General features: G+C 44.0%; 1 protein-coding gene across 2 annotated transcripts in view; it reads right to left on the reverse strand.

Moving 5' to 3' along the window:
* The window catches only part of MOB1B (MOB kinase activator 1B), a 44,240-nt gene that overhangs the window by 6,895 nt on the left and 17,992 nt on the right, over positions 1 to 19,353 (reverse strand). For both annotated transcript variants that reach the window (XM_082315609.1, XM_082315608.1), the window contains exons 2-5: positions 14,582 to 14,748; positions 9,516 to 9,609; positions 2,655 to 2,788; positions 125 to 288 (exon numbers count right to left, since the gene is read on the reverse strand). In XM_082315609.1, the coding sequence (XP_082171735.1) occupies positions 125 to 288; positions 2,655 to 2,788; positions 9,516 to 9,609; positions 14,582 to 14,748 (559 nt within the window). The remainder of the gene's footprint in view (positions 1 to 124; positions 289 to 2,654; positions 2,789 to 9,515; positions 9,610 to 14,581; positions 14,749 to 19,353) is intronic.

The following is a 19,353-nucleotide window of genomic DNA, read 5'->3' on the forward strand; positions in this document are numbered from 1 at the left end:
AGGGTCCTGGAGGTGCTGACTCTCCTACAAACACACCAGCTCTTAGGAAACTGAAGGGGCATTACTTGGATACATTACTTTTTCCAGAATATACTTTTAACCGTACCGCTCCTGCCACGCTTACCTGAACAAAAAATATAAAGTGCTTGAAAGAAGTGTTAAGGTGTGCCTCTTCCTGTAGCTGGATCACTGGATCGAAGTGCTGGTGATAAATGTGAGCATAAACTCTGAAGAGGCGCTTTAAAATTGTCTTTGCCACCGACATGAAATTCTTTGGGAACGGTACACCTAAAAATAAGGAAACAGACGGCTTATTTTTAAACGCCCGTGCCGTGTTCGTGCATTTTGAAAGCCATCGTAACTCAACCCTGTCTCTTGCACAAGCAGGGCTGTTGCGTTTCACTCGGCAATTCCGACTGTACATCACCCAATGTAGTGAAGCACGACAACAAGCTCATTCCAAGACCGGAGAAGAGGCTTCCCTCCCTCCAGCAGACCAGTGGCTCGTCAACTTTTCCCAAGACAAATCTGACTACGTTTCTATGCCGAACCCTCCCAGCTTCAGCTTCCAACTACTAAATTCTGTTATGCCTCAGTACAGTACTGAGGAGCCCTCTCTGACGGAGCATCTTCCTCCCTTCTGGTAGGATTCAGACGCCCAAACACAAGTATCTGAAGTGCTTAGAGATGCCCTCTAAGTACCTGGCCTCTGACTGCCAGCGCAGAAGAGGGGAAGGCTCCTGCAGGCTCGGAGTCTCACCAGTGGCTCTGTGCACGTGTCCAAGACACCACAGGGTACTCCGAGGGACACCAGATACCTCTGTGTGGGCAACTGAAACCAGTTTTGGTTATCAGCCATCGAGTTTCACGCTTCTCTTGGCTAAAGTGAAATCAGAAACAGGCTGTCTTCCGCTTGTCTCGTGCCCAGCAACAACACTCCCATTTCCATCCTGCTCATCGCCATCCCTTACTCAGCGGCTACTGCGTTCTTAACTGCCTGCCCACGTGCTCTGAAACATGCTCCTTGCAGTCATTTCAGTCAAAGTGACCCAAGACAGGTTACATCAGTTTCGACAGCAGATCTTTGTCAGTGCACTAGTTTTATTAAAATTGGTTAGGAAACAACAACCGGCTACTGGGACCAATAGTCTCCGTAGCTGACACATCCGCAGGCTAGAAAAAGCTACGTATCAACCATCTAAAAAGACTAAATCTGTCTAGCTTCTGATCACGAAGCAGTTTTCCCAGTCAGCTTAGTTCTTTTGCAGTCTTTCCAACTGCTGAAGTGCTGTCTGAAGGCCAAAGGCCCAAGCTGGATCCTGCAGACCAGTCACGATCTCACCAATGCTTTAAAACACTAGCAATAAAGTTCTCGTACTCCTACTTCAGCTTGCCCTGCTTACACGTACATCACATTTCCTCCGTTGGCTGCTGCATCGCCTGGGAAGTTCATATTTAGCTGGCTATCCATTGTGGCCTTTAAGTCTCTTTCTGAATCGCTACCTTTCAAAAATACTTCCTATTAACAGAAAAAAAAGCCTTCAGCAAAGAATATGCTGCAGTTAAAGAAAGATCGAGTCCCAATCTAGTCTTTTGAACGCAACTTTAATATTAACTGTAACCATTTACTATCATACCTATTAGCAGTGGACTTCTACCCCAGCTCTGAACTCTGCCCTGTAACAGTAAAATGAATGCCACAGTATGGGAAGAAACCATGCTCGCATCTACTGAGCGGGGAAGACTGAGCTTTTGGTCACTTCTTCCCAAACTAACCAGCCTTCTCTGCTTAACTCTAACTAAAAACAAATGCCACTTGACTCTGAGAGGTGGCCCTGTTTCTCTCAAGAGGCTTATTGAAAATGTGTCAAATGCTTCAGAAACTATTCGCAAGATAAAAGCAATTAAGAAATCTCCCTTCCTTTTTCCACGATGGATCATAAAGCCTGCGAGTAGCGGTGTACTGGAAAACTGCCTATTAGGAGCTTTAGAACAAATAGTCCTCCGTGCCTCTAGAAGCAGGGTTTTCTTCTCGTTATCATTTCCGAACTGGTGGTTGCTCATTATTTTCCTCCTGCTTTTCTGAAAGAAACCTCTTAAAAACATACATCTTTCATCCTCACTTGAAAAGAAAAAAAAATCATGAACTTAAGATCAAAGATGCAATTCAGCTTCTCTGGACGTAAGGCCTAGAAGCAGCTCCTCATGAGGACCAAACACCCCTCCTACATCAGAAAGCTGCCGGTTTGTACCGATTACCGGTTTTAAGGTTTTGAGACCCTCTGCCTTTTTTCTAAGGGAACAACCCACTGTTCACAATGAAAAGAAACATCAGATTTGATCACCACAGTCAGTTATTAAATAGAAAAAGTACTTCTTGCATTCAAAATTGTGATAGATGTTTACGACGAGTATTAACACATGGATCAGAGTTCATGTACATTATATATATATAAATTTTATTATATATAGTATATACAATTTAAATATAAACTTTATCTTCAAACATAAAAGCGCATTTATATATAAAATGTAACCTTTTAAAGTTGCCCTACTCGTCAGTCATTGAGGAGACCTTTTAATGCAATAAGACCTGAATATTCCTGTACAACTATAATCCAAATACATAGTTCACTTTGACTTATTTACTTTACCTATTTTAGAAGGAAATAGCGTCTCATCATCCAGCTGATCCTGGACCCAAGTCATCAGGTAATCAATGTACTTTGGTGCAGAGCACTTAATTGGTTTCTTTATGTTTGTCCCATCTGCCCAGTGGTACTCGTATCTGGGTTGGGACGACAACAACAAGACATTTCTTAGCACAAGTGAATCATACATAGCAAGGCCTGGAAGGTTGCTCTTCCTGCTCCGCTCCCCGCGCTCCCACGCCCTCCCACAGCCCTTCCTTGAAACTAAGGTCCAAAGGCTCCCGAGCCATCTGCAGCTGCTCTGTACCCCATCTCCCCACTGCACTTGGGCTGGAGCTGCAGTCTGCAAAGGCCTTCAAAAAAATCCATCCTTTATAGCACAACTCATTCATCCTCAGTTGCAACGCTCCTGCCAAAATGCACAAGGCAGCCTGCGGGCAAACCTGCACCCCTGTACATCAAAAGGTGCTCTATGAGTAGCTTCCAAACCCCAAAAGGCCAATAGCCACTTATTCTTTTTCAAAGCTCCCCCCGCCCCCCCAAAAAAAAGAAAAATATTACAGCCTGTTGAAGTGAAACATCAAAAAGTTACATGAGACTCTCGCACAAATAAAAGCTAAGCTCCAGGGCTCAAAACGATGAAGGCACCTGACTGATGTCTAACATGAAATTTCACCCCATCGGCCCAAGCAACGGGCTTCTCTTCGCCTCCGCTGGCACAGAAGAACTGCCAAGCCAGCGGCAACGCTCCGCATCCGCAGCAGCTATCAGCCAGGCACGTTAGACCCCTACAATTTATGGAATTTCTTTACATTTGAAAATATTCTTATAGATTTTGCATAACTCAAGACCAAACTACATCGGCTCTTGCCAGAGGCGCCAAATTACGACTGTGTTAGAGACACGGAGTAGATCCAGAGGTAGGTTAATGCCAAGGAAACACTACTACAGAACTGGAAGCAGGCATAAAGTGCCTTTCGGCTAACGGTTAGAAGAAAGCTTCTAGACTAAATAGCCCTCCTCAGAAGAGGTTCGTATCTGAAGGTCTAGTGCTACCACACAGCGCACCAAGATTCAGAAAAATCTCGGTTTCCAGTTATACCGCTGACCCACTTGGTAGCTGCAGGCCAGTAACTGTCTTTAGGCTTAATTTTTCCATCTGTAGATAAGGTGGTATCACACCTATGCAAACCTTCACAAACGTGACGATGGAACACTAAAACGAGTGCTCTTTTCATCCTTTTCCATTCACAGAGCTCATCGTGTTGACAACTTTTATGCAGCACATTTAATGAGTACTTTCCAGCGTCATTCCTCTTACAGTTATCATTTGAACTTGGGGAATTTAAAAAGCCACGGAAAAATGTATTAAACAGCATCCATTTACATGCACAAGCAGACAGAAACGAGTCCTCATGAAATTCGAATGGAGCAGATATTTTGAGTGGCTTGGGGACTGCAACCGACACAAGCCCAGACACAGGAGAGGATGGCTAATCTTGGGAACGTACCGCTTAAAAAAGCCAACCCGTTTAACATGGGGAGTCTGACAACACCAGCTATCAAGTGAACCACGGTGTTTCTTTCTCTGCCTTGCTGAGTACAAACGCATGGATCTTAATATTCCTTGCCAATCCGTAACATCTGAGCAGTTTCTTCTCATCAGCACAGAGCCGTGCGTAGCCCTCTCTTTTAGATCTGAACGCGGCATCATCTCCCACGTCGGCTTTCAATCAGCCAGCCTTGCTGCGGAACGGCTGTCCCGCGGGGCAAGCCTGCTGCCAAGCCAGAAGCGGAAAGGACTGCTGAGCTCTGCAGTCCTCCCAGAGAAGCAAATGAACAGTGATTCAGACTAGGTGAAACGCTCTTCTTTTAAAAACATAAAAATTAAAAAAAAAAAAACAAAAACAACAAACCGAAACATGCAAGGACAGTGATGTCAGCTCAGTCATGCTTTTACAGGAAACCTACCCACTTCATCTACAAATTTTATCTCAGTTCTTTTTTAAAGAATGAGAAGAGCTGGTATTAATGGTGAATACTGCTTGCCATGGAGGATAGCGTGCTCAATTTGGTTGTTATTTCTCAGTACAGTAGCAGCACACGAGAGTATTTGGGCGCAGCCACCACTGTCTGAACTTTCCCTTGCTATCTGCAGTTGGTATTGTGCCGACACCGGAGAAGGTCTTCTATTTTAAAGATCGTACAAATCATTCTACGCAAAGCTTAAATGTATCTGAGAAATCTGGTTTCTCATTTTGTTTAACAAACGCAGCTTTGTCAGAACAGAAACTGAGAGAATATTGTCACAATAAACGAATTCTACGAGTGATTAGGAGCATGCTGCTCACAATAGATAAAAATGGGATCTTTTTATAAACGGCAACAAATCAGAAGGTCTGAAAACATTTTAAAATTACATCTCAAAACACATGCAAAAATTCCATGCACACTGAATGGACCACAACGCGTCTGGATTTCCAAAAAATCAGTATTCCTCACCACCCAGTATTACTCTCATACTGAGATTTAAGTGGTATTAACGTAGGACAAGTATCAACACTTAGGTGAGGTGGCAGGTTCAGTCTGGAGACAGAGTAAGACAACAAAGCAAACTGCCTGCTAAAAACCTCAATCAAATAATACATGTCCATAAGAAGCTTCCCTCCTTCCCCACTCCCCAACACTATGGGTTAATTCTGCATTTTTTTAGAGGAAGGAATGCCATAGAATGACCCTTTAAGTAGCACAGCTCTCAAGAAACAGCAGATATATCCTGACAAAAATAAAGTCCTATAGAGAATGTGAAAAGTATTCCGGCAAACACCCCATGCTCCACGCAGTGGGTGTAATGTTCACGGTTGTTCCTAGGCTGTCAAAAGGCTTGGGGTTTGCAAGGGAGGGAAAAATGAACTCTTCCTACAGGATCAAATACATCACTGAAAACAAATCAAGAATCCTCACCCAGCTCCTTAAACAAAAAAAGAAAACCAAACGCACAAAAAATTCCCACGTATTAGAATCATTTGAACTGCTACAGGCAGCGAAGGGTAAAAATCACATTTCTAGCTCAAGCTTGTGAGCAAACACCTACAGCTCTGGTGACAGAAACAAATTAACCTTTTTGTGATAGGCAATCTTTCTACAGAAAGCACATTTTTAGAATCCTCTACAGTTTAGTAGAGGTTTTTAAGGGCAAGCCAATATGTGAAGGATAGAGCAAGAACTATACAGTTCACTTCAGCAAGCGCAGGGGAAAAGCTAAGAGAAGCTGACATCTCTGGTAGAATTCTCCCATACTGATAAACACAAGTGATTTGCCACCTATAAACAGAAAACCCAACTATGCTTCTCACACTAGAAAATATACCTAAGTATGAACAACCATAAGATCAGATCCTCTACCACACCATTACGTGTACATGGCCAACAAAAAAAAAAACAGAAACAAAAAAAAACCCCACAAAAACCAAAAAAACCAAAACACCCAAAAAAATAAAAACCTACCACCCACCAAAACCCCCAAAAAACCCCAAGAAAACAAAACCAGCTTGACTAAAATGAAAGCTGTTACCTTGTCCAACAGCAATAAAAGCAGTGGCTCAGTAATGCCTTTTAGAAGATTCTCAGATATTTATTTGGACCTATCCTCTCCAAATCTCAGCAAAACTGTATTACAGCAAGACTGCTGAAAAACACTTCTTCTGTTTTGTCCCTCTGTCATCAAGTGGCACAGGTGCAGAGTGGAGCGTCACAAAAAGGCAAAAGGACTGGTATGGCTAAGAGGGTGTTTCAAGGCCCCGATTACATGATTGATTTATATTTTTGCCGCAGAAGGCAGCATGCGAATGTTCAATTACACCATATTATACCCACGTAGGATTTATGGGAGCTATCCGCTTTGGAGCGCCCAGCTATTCCGATTTGAATATATGAAGACAGAAGCACTGCGGACCAACAAACCTCAGGAAGATCGGAAGGATCTCACCTCCATTAAGAGTGAGCTTAGTGTACTCACAGGAAGGCCTAAATATGGATTTTAGAGCCCCGGTTCAGACATCCAGCTTTGAAAAATACGGCAGCCACGTCCCTCCTTTGCGTTTATTATTAGCGACTTACAAGCAGGGAGGAAAATAAAGAAAATTCCCCTCACCCAATGCTGATGAATGAACACATTACTTGCATGCAGTTCTTAACTTGTTATCACGCCTGTTGCGCTGATGGTGATACTGCAGCTGATACAAGAAATGGCAAGTGATAACCAGCTACGGTTTGTTTGGGTAAAAAACGGTTGGTCTTTGCTGAAGCGAGAAGAATGGAACATGACTGTGAGTAATCGTATGTTTTGGAACAAATTAAACCAATACTTTCTCCAAATCGCTAGACAGTGAGCTGTGCAGCAGGAGAGGGAGAGCTGTTCTTGATCTTTACCTCAATCCTTAGCTAACTCAATGTACTAACACGCTGATGCAAGCTAAGTCAGCAATCCTTCCAACAAAGACAAGTCCAAAACAAATGAAAGCGATCCCACCGCACACGAAAATTCACCTGCCTCAGCTGAGCCCTTCTGTTTAAGATTGCTACCGAAGAGAACCAGTGGGCCGGAGAAGTCGCCGTACAGCCCCAAACATTTGCTTAAAGGTAGGCCTTTAGAGAAGATAATCTTCCCTGTATCAAAAATAAAATTAAAAAAAAAAAAAACCAAAACAGATAGGAACCTAGGTGATATGTCTCTTACCAGGTCCAATTTTTTCTTTTAAAGAGGTTTTAAAAACAAAACACCAGTACCAGGCAGTGGATATAGGAAACATCACACTTCTGCTCTAGTCACCCTGTCACTCGAGACGTCTGCTTTAATTCTTCCATAGACTGCTACAAGTTTGTCAGTTGTGCTATGAAAACTGTGAACTGAGCCACGTCGAGTTCTAAACAGCCACCTATGTAAGCACCAGCACCTTACAACCCTTTTTAATATATGGACCATCAACACTTTTCCAGTGGGAACGCAAAAACCAGACTTTAGAGCCACGGAGCGCTTGCTGCTTTGGGTTCTCTCCAGCCACTCGTGCTAGGGCTGCCTAACCTGTTTCAAACGACCTCCTGTCAGTTGTTTCAGCTTCTGGCTCACACGGATGAGGATGCGACACTGGTGGCAGCTCAGCCATGGGTGTGAGCAGACAGCAACCTTCAGCCTACAAGCACTCGTGAGCACCGAAGACTCAATGCCTCTTCAACTAAAACGGCTCGAACCAGAAAAGAACGGGAAACAGGTAAGAAACAGCAAAAAAAAAATCCGTAAATATCAGTGCTTTCATGCTGACTGGTTTTCCAGGGGTACTTCCCTGAAAAAGATTTTGCGGGCCACCTTTGAAGTGAAAAAAGCCACACACACTCAAACTAAAAAACAGCGTCTATGCTCCGCTGCCGGTCACCCCCGGCCTCACCACTCCCCCGTTCCTGCGCCTGCCCGGCCTCGGCCCCTCGTGCGCACACGCGCTTCTGAGCCTTTCGCCAAACCCAGCCCTGCGCACAGGTTGGGGAGTGCCCTACAAATCCGAGGGACAAGGCGACCTAATTAAAACATTGGCAGAATGCATCTTCTAGCCTCTAGCATCTCTTCTCTGCCCTGCTCCGTAACTATTTGAGTACGACACATAGTTCTGTCAATGGTTATCAGTCTCTTTGGAGAGAAATAAATTGTTTTGTCTGGCAACAAGACAGCTAAGCCTTTAATAATTAACCTCCACCCCCAAATAATGGCTTCTCAGCAGACAAACAATAAAGCAAAGAAATATTTTCACGCTCTTATTTAATAAATAAGAGTCTGTTCTGCATGCCAAAGCACAAAGCAGACAATGGGCCGGGCTATTGCACAAGCTTATCCCAAAGTTCTTTTGCATAATGGTACGCTTCGATTCCTTTTCTATTTTCACCCCTCTCCGCTTTGCAGCGGCAGGTCTGCCTGCCCACGCTGGTTCTGGCATTCAGCAGTGTCCATTTTCAGTTTACCGACGTAGCACCGCAGCTTTTCTTGATCCCTCTGCCTGCTTTCGCCTGGCAGAGCTCCTGCCCTCTGCGCCTTGCCCTCCCAGCAGCACCCTTTTGCATGCCCTCCCCTCTCCACCACGCTGGCTGGCAATTACTGGCTTCGGACAAGAACAACAAGCGTCATTATAAAGGAGGAGGAAGTGGAGGAGAGGATTGTTTGTCTTGATTGTTTATTTAAGGTTTTACAATAATTTAAAAGGAAGCAGTGCCCTCCCTCGCCACTCGCTTAAAAATGCGGCTATCTTCCTCTTTGGAAAACACTAAGGAGCCAGAGAGCAAGAAAAAACACAACTGTTGAGTGTCCGTACCAAAGCACGGGCAAGAATCATAGAAGGAAAACTCAAACTGAGGGACAGGGTAGGGGATTCTTATCCAGACTACTAAAAACTGTAGCCAAGCTTATTTCTACAATACCTACTCAAACGCCGAAAAGAAGGATTCTAGTAAGCCCTAATTGAACGCCTGCATAGAAAAACTTCAAATCTTAACTTAAGAAGCCCTCTAACATTTCAGTAAAAAAAGGAAAAAAAATAGTTTTGCTCATCAGTTTACTTCCCAGGCTAAAGAAAAAAAAACAACCAAACCCACAACAAAACAAACAAACAAAAACCCAACCCCAAAAACCACCTTTCCATTCCCCACTCCCTTAACAAAGGTTCAAATTTTTTCCCCTCCACAATTAAGAAGAGAAGACATCCTTTCCACCCACACAAGTCACCTTATCTTTGGCACTCGACTGAGCTACTCTCAAGTTATCAAATGCAAAATCATCTCAAAAATTGCACAGTCTCAACAACGCGTAAAGAATAATCTTACTTTGGGCCAGCAGACATCACGGGGCAGCTCTCCTCTGTGCAGAAGTCCGTAATGGTTCCGTAAAGCATATTGATCTGGTTGAAGAAGTCGACAGCTGTAAAGCATTTAAACCATCAATTAACACTCTGCGGCGTAACGGCAACACAAGCTTCCTACACCCTTAACTGTAAAGCGCACGCTGCTGAAGAGGGTCCTGAAATAATTTTTGTGAAAAGACTTCATTGTTCTTACTTTTTAAGATCTATTATAAAGGACAGGCCGAATGCAACCACTAACTTTCTAGAACAGCCTCTGGCAATACCTATTTAATTCTTCACTGCAGCAAAACCTTCATCTGAAAGAAGAAAAGGGAAGGAGAAAGCGGAGTCGTTAACTTTTCTGAAAGTTTGGTGCATTTTATTAGAATCCCAAATTCTACTGGCAAGTCTGGAATAAAATAAAGATTTGTACCGTAAACTTTCCAGCCAGAGCGTGCTGTTCCTCTTTAGGCGACACAGACTTCCCTCAGGCTTTGTGTTCCAAAAATCTTTTCAAAGAACATTCTGTAGAATCACAGAATGGTTTGGGTCGAAAGGAACCTTTTAAGATCATCTGGTCCAACCCCCCTGCCATGGGCAGGGACACCTTCCACCAGACCAGGTTGCTCAAAGCCCCATCCAGGCTGGCCTTGAGCACTCCCAGGGATGGGGCACCCGCAGCTGCTCTGGGCTCCCCGTTCCAGGGCCTCACCACCCTCAGAGTCAAGAATTTCTTCCTTATATCCCATCTAAACCTACTCTCTTTCACTTACGTTATGGTCAAACACTACATCTATGGGAGGCAGGTACAGAAGTCACGACCCAGGAACAGTTACAGTGCCAAGCAACCTCTGTTCCTTAGATTATCAATTAATTACCACAAATCATTATTTAGTCCACATTTCCTCGTTATAAACTATCCTTGGAGTTCTGTTCTGGGGGGTTACTGCTTAAGTTTTGTTACATGTTTGGGAAAGCAATTCTCTTAGCCAAAACTTTTTATTTTAGTGGTCTACAGTTGAATTACTGAAATAAAAGACCAAAAGTTAGCATATCTAAAGATTCCCATAGTTCTTACTGCTTTAAATAGGTGCTTGATGACTTAGAATTTTTTGAAAGCAAGGCTCTTCTTCAATAACCTGACAGCAGGTTCTGTTCTGAGGAACTGTGGTCACTGTAATCAGTTTATAAAAATCCACTTTGTCTCCCGTCAATGAATGCCTCCCCCCCACCCCCCTTGCATCTGTGGGGGAGCACAGCACATTACCAAAGTATCAATGTATAAGGTTATCATTTCAAAATGACTTTCAGACAAGGGATGTCACGAATGCAAATTGGAAAGCGACCAATATTAAGCACTAGGAAATAAAATTTTAGGTAGGCTGGGTTAAACCGTTAACGGTTGGACTCGATGATCTTAAGGGTATTTTCCAACCTTAACGATTCTATGGTTCTATGAAATTCTTACAACTGAGTAAGTGCATGACGTGGTTCCAGAGTAACAGTTCTACTACGGGTTCCCGCCTCCCTTATCCTCCAACAGTTACTGCAAATTCTGCTTCTGGATGAGCCCCAGTAATACAAGCATCCAGGAACTTAAGACTTGTGGGACTAGCTTTGGTGTCCTTATTCATTCATTTTTATGCACGGATGAAATCCAGAAATCATATAAAAACCCAAATCAAGTGTGGAGTTCAACTCCTTCTATTTAACCACAGTGCTCTGCAAATTTAACTATTCCACCGACACCCCCTTACCCTGAAAGGAGCCACATATAACATATAAATATACTTAATGCCCCAGGCTACATCACTCGTACTGCTCGCCACCTCTGACCACAGGAGCCTTTACAGCGAGAAACTTCACTGATGAATCGTGCCTGCAGAGCGAGTCCTCAGGATGAGAGAGCAGTGCTCAGTCTGTCTGGGCTCAGCATCATTTAACACTTTCTTGACTTCAGTGCTACCCGTGTTATGCCAGCAATTCAATGTGCCAGAGACAAACCGTTTGTTTTTTGAGACAGATTTCAGGAATGCTCAAATAAAACCCCTTATCAGCAGTACTGACAGTCTCATCATGTCTCCAAATAGCCAGTTCAGGGGACAAAGCTCTTCATTCTGAACCAACAGGGAAAGGTTTTCCTGTGACCAGTTTCTACAGTAGTTACACAGGCACCTTTGTCTTAACTTAAAAAATGAGTTTCAAAAAAAAGAGTTACCCCTTGCAACACTGTATAGTCTCATACCCCCAATGTGCAGGACGCTCTGGAATTAACACCAGCAATACACTCCTCTCAATCCAGTGCCATGCCAAAGAGAAGCCAGCGTATTACTTGGCAGCCTACCCCAATTCGTGTTCCTTGCTTAACTCTATGACAGAGATCTACAGTTCTGCTGTAAAGACATCCTAACCGTAAGCACTAGCAGATACCACGTCCTGTGAAAGTAACGGACGGCTGAAGGGAAGGAAGGGTTAAATACTGCAGCTCCCCTCGCTGATTTTTCCAGAGAATGAACCTCAAAGATCACACCAACATCTTGGCAGCAAGTTACAGCAACTGTTCAGGAGATGCAGGATCCGAGCTACAACCGTGTCATGCAACTTCCCAGGCATCAAAGAAGGGAAGCAAACATTAACTGGTATGGCATGTACCTAGCTCAGCTCGTCTGCAGCAGCAAAATCTGTTCTTTTCACCCCTGCACAGCAAAAGCAGAAAACAGCAAAACAACATTGGGAAAGGCTGATAAAAAAAAAAGTTACAGAGGACCAGGAGGCCTCCTGAAGCTTGTTTGGGCCGGGGGGGAGGACGCAATTAACACCGAAGGCAGCAAGAAGGCGTTATATACAGCCCTTGCTTCTTAAGTGTCCACAACAACTGTTAATTAAGTTTCCATTCCCTGCTCCCAGCATAAACCACAGCCCAATGTTTGCTTCAAGGCAAGCGTGTTCAAAAAACCCACGCAGACTTTGACAAGATGACTGATTATTGTGAATCCCACACTCGCAAGTCTCAAAAGGCCGCGAGACACACCGCCCATCCACCAAGCCAGCTCTGTGACGAACAAGAAAAATGCAAGAACCTCCTTTCCAACATGTGTAAAGCTGTACAGTGTCTCCGCGCGTTGTAATTTCCTCTTTTTCCTCATTGTTCTTAAGTTTCGAGGGCTTAGATTATTTTTTCCAAGTGCTTTTCTACTTGAACGAGTGCACACTGTCTGGTGTTCTATTACAGAGATATGGGCAAGATCTACTTCTAAAATGATTTTTTAGTACTTTCAAATCAAGCAGATTTCAGATGAAACTGATTATATGCTTCTCACATTTTTTTATTTTGAAAACGCATTTGAAAAATCTACACGTACATCAACTCATCACCGTAAGACATCAGGAAGGCTAAGAGTTGAGCAAGAAGTAAAAGAGCCGAGCACATCTGCTCCCGCGCTCTCATTATTGTGAAGGGCAAAACCAATGACAAAGTCACACGTTTTATTTCCTTATCAGATATGTCGATCAACAGAAGGGGCTCACAGCTACCAGTAACTGGTACTAGGTGCGGTAGGGGGATGCTGTAAACGAAGGGAGCACGTAACCAGGTCTAGACAAAAAAACCTAAACATTAAAACCCCACTTTGCTGCAGAAGGCATGCAAGACTACCATTTAACGAAAGAATGCCGCTGTTACCAACAGGCAGCTCCCACTCTCCTGCCGAGTGTTTCGCTACCTTTTGCCACCCAGCGAATTTAGCAGTTAAGTCATTTGGGAAGGGACAAACACCGCTGCCACGCAGGAAAGAGGAGACGTGGAGTGGAGGAACCACCAAAAGGGAAGGTTGCCAGCAATATACGAAGCATCTTTAGTAATGCTTACTCATAAAAATGGGCTGGCTTTTTTTCTAGACAGTTTCGCAATACAGCATGAATTAACTTTTATAAACAATGGTGTCAGCAATTTCAACATTCCCTGTAAGCAGCCACAAGTCATATACCAGAGCACTGCTGGGCTAATTAAGAACCCCAAGGCTGAAGTCAGACAGTTTCACTTCCCAAACACGTCAAAGAGCAAGAAGGAACAGACAGAACCACGTAAACAATGAGAAGACATTTATCTTGAGCATCATTTACACGGGACTGCAGCGCACAGTCGATACCGTACTATCACGGAAGCATGCCAAGCCCAAGACACAAAAGACGACGAAACACCCAGACAGGGCACAGAGTTTGTGCCAGCCAAAACTGCACTGGCTACAAAGCATGACAGGACATGGGTTAATCCATTCTTTAAGAGCAGAAGGCAGACAACAAATACATGCAGCAGGGAGAGGAAGGAGGAGGAAACATGGTCAAGCAATCAGAAAACACTAATTTGGGCATCATTGTTTGGCCTGACCTAGCATGAAAGGAGAGTTAGGACAAACAGCTTCAGAGGAAGTTAAAATAATGACATCAGAGACTTACCAGAGCAAAGGCTCTCAACTTGGTAGAAACAAAAAGAAGGAACTAACTTCAGGAAAATTGCAAAGATCGATCTCTGCGTTGGTTAGAGGCAAAAGGAAAGCCAGGCCACACACCTGACTGGAGTCTTTTAGATCTGGCCCTCACACTTAACTAAGTTTTTATGTTTAGCATGTAGAGGCTTGACTGTACCATTGCGTAACAACCCTAGCTGAAAAAGAGCTAGGCTAAACCTACTGAGATGGCACTGACGGGCTACTTTCCAAAAACAGCAGTGACATTTGTACTTCAGCACTTGTTCGTGATCAAGTGCTCAGACCTTAACCGCTAAGAATATGAATTATTTTCTTAACAGCAACATCTTTTTGGCACGAGGAGATTAAGGAGTTTGTGTCTCGGTGAGATGCTCTGTACCTGTCAGCTCTAAATGATGGGACATTCACCTCTCCCAAGCGCAGCAGCGGTGCACGCAGGGCAGAAGAGCCTACCCCGCTAGCGAGGAGCACACAGCTGTCCTCCCACGAGTGTCAGCCCACGCTCAACGCCCCCCTTACGAAAAAAAATAAATAAATAAAAAAAAAAGGTTAGCCTACTCACTGTTAACTGCAACCCATTCATTTAAGTCTTCACCCTCTGGGAGCATAACGGCCATCCGGAGATTACCGCTTCCGAGCGTGGCTTCGGCATGTTTTAGCAGCTCGTACTGGTGAGACCCCTCTGGAATATTCTTCTTTGGTTTGAAGGTTTTGGAGGAGCGACTACCGCTGCGAAAGGGAGAGGAAATATTTAGAGAACTTGTGGAAAGGGAAGGGAAAAAACAAAGGAGCGGACAAGTCACACATAAGCAGACAATTAAGATGAAGTACTTTCCATACTCCCACATTTTCATATCAAAAAACGATATTTAACAAAAACGGGGATGCAAAAGTAACACATGCTTTGACTTGTTGTTTGAAACAATTAAATGATTCTCCGCTACCCTGCCTTCTCATCTGCTCACCCTGCTGTTAAAGCCAGCCGGACAATTGGGAACGCTCTGACTCCCTTCCCTCTCTCGGCAAACTGGATCGTGGGCAAGATGAGACCAAAAATATTTCCTTCCCCAGAATGCGGACAGCCACATATCAAGGATAGCAGCCCAGCCGAAGAGAAACCTTCGTTACTCTGAACAGTCATGGAGCTTGTCATGCTAATTAAAGACACTATTTATTTAACAGAATCACCCATGTTCTTTTCCCAACGCCCACCTACACGAGACACGAAACATCACCACACCTGCACAACTTGAGTAGAAGGTAGGGACAGCCTGTTCAGACCCCTGTCTTTTCAAATCAGGCATGATGTGTTATATAGTTACTATTAATTCCTCAAAACCAAGCTGCTATTAGGAGAGCGTACTTTCTACAGGCCTAGCTGATTCACAATATTACCTTAGCTATCAACATAAACTAACTTCTCCAGTACCTGGTATTGTCTAGGAACTTAGTTTTTAAATACAGTTGCTCAAGAATACACAAACGCTTTAGCTGAAGACCGATACAATTCCACATTTTCCACAAACTTCCTATGTCATTTTCCCCTGGCTTCACAGCATACAGACCTTTCGGTCCACCAGTCAGGCAAGAAATAAGGATGACAACTTCTACAACTTCCATATAAATCATTTTCTTACCTATAATTTTGTTCGAAAAACATGGACTGACTTTGAAAAAAAGTTTAGACATTTAAATTTTAAATGATGGCAGTGAGCCTGGATGGCACGTTAACCCCTAACACGTCAGAAACATGACGTGTAAAATTAAATATTTGCAGAAAAATGTCAAATGAGCCAATATTTGTGAATGCTTTAGTGCATGAGCTGAGAAGAGATTCCTGTCAGAAAAGGAAAACCGGGCTCTGAATTCCAATGAAAGAAAGTGGAAAAACGCGAAACCCAGACAGCAGATTTTTCATTACAAATATTATCCAGTTCTCATTTCTTTGTACGAAAGACTTGGCCAATTTTTCACCACCTCTCTAGAGGACTAAAGAGAAATTTTTGGTAGTGGGGCATAAGGGTTCTTCCCAGCTCACTAAATATTTAAACTGTGTGTCTGAACAGGCAAGGGTTGTGGCTTATCTCTGGGGCAATGCTAGCGTAGGTGCAGTGTCACAGAGAAGCACTCTGAGAAACTTAATTCTGCATCTCCTTTCCCCACCACGCCACGCCACGCCACGCCACAGCCATCAACAGAAAGTTAATGAAGAAGGCTCGTTTCTACAAGGCTGAATGCCAACAGCTCTAGCAGAGACACGGTGCGCACCAAAGAACACAACGAAAACTCCTCTTTCCAAAACACAGGTGAGCGAGAACACGTCATTTGCCCAGCCTATGACAAAACTGCCTAACAGCCCGTCAAGTCTCACTTTAGACCTGAACATGAGCAATGGAAGGAGGAAACCTACTGAAACTGGAGATCAGTAAGGAGTTCCTCCAATTCTTTTGCGCAGGTAATAACATCTTGGCGGGTGCATCTTTGGCTATTGAACAGCTCCCACAAGTCAGGCTGGTTCGCGATTTACATGGTCCCGCTCCTGCTCTGACTCTCCCTAGCTGCAGAGGAGCAGCAGCATCCTTCCCCTCCCGCAGGCCTCCGGACTAATCCTGTTGCCTATCCCTGGTAAAGAAGCGCTTGGCTGGGCTAACAGGGATCGGGGAGGGGGTTACACAGTTGAACAGGCCACGTACATTCACACAGACACCAGAACACTACTAATGCAGTCAGCGACTAAATGCAACTGAAGAGCCAGAAGTAGGAAGAGGAACCATATGGCTCCATATACTCTGTTACAGGAGACTCCTAGCATGCACCCAGTCATTTGCATTTCACCCTAAGCAAGAATACCAGATTCAAATCTTAAATAAAATAATGGCCTCCCAGTGGGAGCGAGAAGCTTCTGCGGCTCGAGGCGTTCCCTTCACCTCCCACCCCTCCAGCCACCCGCATTTGTTGCCAGGCCAGGTTCAAACCCGCTCTGAAGAAAAAGGAACTGAAAAAAAACCCATCAAATAAAAAACTCAATCTTTCAACTGAGTACTTAAGAGACCCAAGTTTTTCTCTTCAGGAACATATCCACTTTATAGCCACTATGCCAACACAGGGAGTAAAAATACAACTTAAAACATCTGGCAACTGCTTCGGTGTATGGCTGCACGGACAGGGCTGACGCACGGTGGTACGCACAGCGACCGAAGAGCAAGCGAGACTGGTATCATTACCTTTCCACACGTGTCAGCCTACGCAGAAGAAAAACAGCACAGGCTCAACACAACCACAACGCTTCCTAACTTGCTCACCAGATTTTGTTCTCGCTCCATCCTAACCAGACGACGAGGGAAATCAACTCCTAATACTTCCCCGAAAAGCAAACCAAGTTTCCACAGACTCCACCACTCCAAAGCTCAGGTCATTCATTCATCATAAACGAGAAAGGAAAATAAGATTCCTTCCCCTCCCCGCTGCTAACATACAATCCCCCGTTCCTAAAACTTAAGTCCTCCTTTCACGATGTTTCCAAACCTAAAGTACATCAGCTTCTCTTTCGCAATACTGTCGTTTTCATACAATAATGAAGACTGAAAAACTTCACTGCTGTAACTGGTCTGGTGCCGTTGCCTGAGGCAAGATCTACAAGCTCATTAGAGGGATTACTACTGGGTGCTGGAGCTCCCCGAGGGCGATGAGGAAAGCTCTATCCAGACAGAGGGAGCGCTTCCCAAGAGGATTCAGGTCACCAAGGGCAGCACCCCGCTTATAGCTTCAGCAGAAAAAACTTTGTTCGGGAGGAGGAAATGGTATAAAAACATAGAAAGCAGTAACTGGGAAAAGGTTATGAAATAACTAAACCAAGAAACTGTTTAGATTTAGCAAAAAGGGTAAGCCAACAGAGGGGATGAGGGTTCGAGAACAAGGCACAAGGAAAGCATGGTGAAGGAACTCCCTAAATATAACAGGGTACTTTGAGAAAACTCTGGGTGGGAATTCACACCGTATCCACCCCAGATAGTGAGCATGCCAGATAGCAAACCAAGTCATTGCAGAGCTGTTGAACACCCAGCAGAGATCTTCTATGGTCAAGAGAGCACAGAATGCACAACACACTGGAAAATCATTACGTATCACTTAATCCCCGCTACCCCCTTCCCAGAAACAGGAGGTTTCTTCCCAAAAGAAGAAACGGCAAAAGCTGTAACAACAGGCTACGCAATGATTTGGCCTCACCAACTACTCCAAATAAGCCGTTCCCTATTTGCCTCCACTACCTTTCTGACGACTGCCTCCCAAATTCAGCACAGCCATCCTGAGACAGCAGGAAATGGTCTCACACAAAAGGCAGGCAGGCATCCAAAAGGAAAAGTCATCAGGATAAATGCAGGCTCCTAGCCGTCGCGTGGTATGGAAATATCTGCAGTTTTGGCGATAAATTATCAGAATTCCATGCATTTATGCAGCTCACCATATGTGAAGCCAGTTAACGGCACGCACGGTCATACACTCCTTGATGCAACAAACGTTCAGGGACTCGACAACCTAATACAGCTTCTCCACGCCGAAACCCTTACAGGACACATTTGCCCTTGGGCAGTCTAGTTGTGAATGTTGCTGCAAACATTATTTCAACTACCTTATTAGTTCAGAAGCTCTCCTGTTATTTAACCAAGGAACATCCTCATTTATTTATGCCTGAGCACCATCAGTTAACTACCCCTTCAAATGGTTACCTAAGTAATCCTGCTTCCTCCCTAAACCCTGACCACAGCAGCATCTTATTCCTCCTGTCCTAAATTATGATTCCCAACACTGAGATGAAGGCATCTTAAAAAAACAAAACAAATAAATAATACTTTTTTTTTTTTTTCCTATTAGGTCAATCTGTTACCTGTGACAGATTTAGGAAGTCATCTTGTTCCACATCTATTTCCTCAACTCCTTGAGCATTCAGTGAAACAAGTAGAGAGTTCTGTCTGGTGGCCAACAATACAGACAATAACCAATGTCTTGATCAAGCATGACATTTTATTTTCACCTATAGTGAATTCTATTACGGAACATACCTATGAGCCATTTCTCCCAAAATTTCTAAATGCTGCAAGCTAGTAGGCAGCACCTGCCTTTCCCTGTTAAGTGTTTCTGAACTCTCCTTCAGTTTCAGAACATCACATTAATGCAGAAGTGAACGGGGACAGAGAAACCCTCAGAAACTCCACCCTGAAAATCCCATTTTCCTTGGACACAAAAAGGTCGTGAAACGGGGAACACGTTGCATCTCTCCCATTATTTGTCACAATCAATTTCTAGCCTTCCAAAAAGAACTGGCTTCTCAAAAAA

Source organism: Platalea leucorodia (assembly GCF_965183815.1).
Source record: "Platalea leucorodia genome assembly, chromosome: 6".
Lineage (NCBI taxonomy): Eukaryota > Metazoa > Chordata > Aves > Pelecaniformes > Threskiornithidae > Platalea > Platalea leucorodia.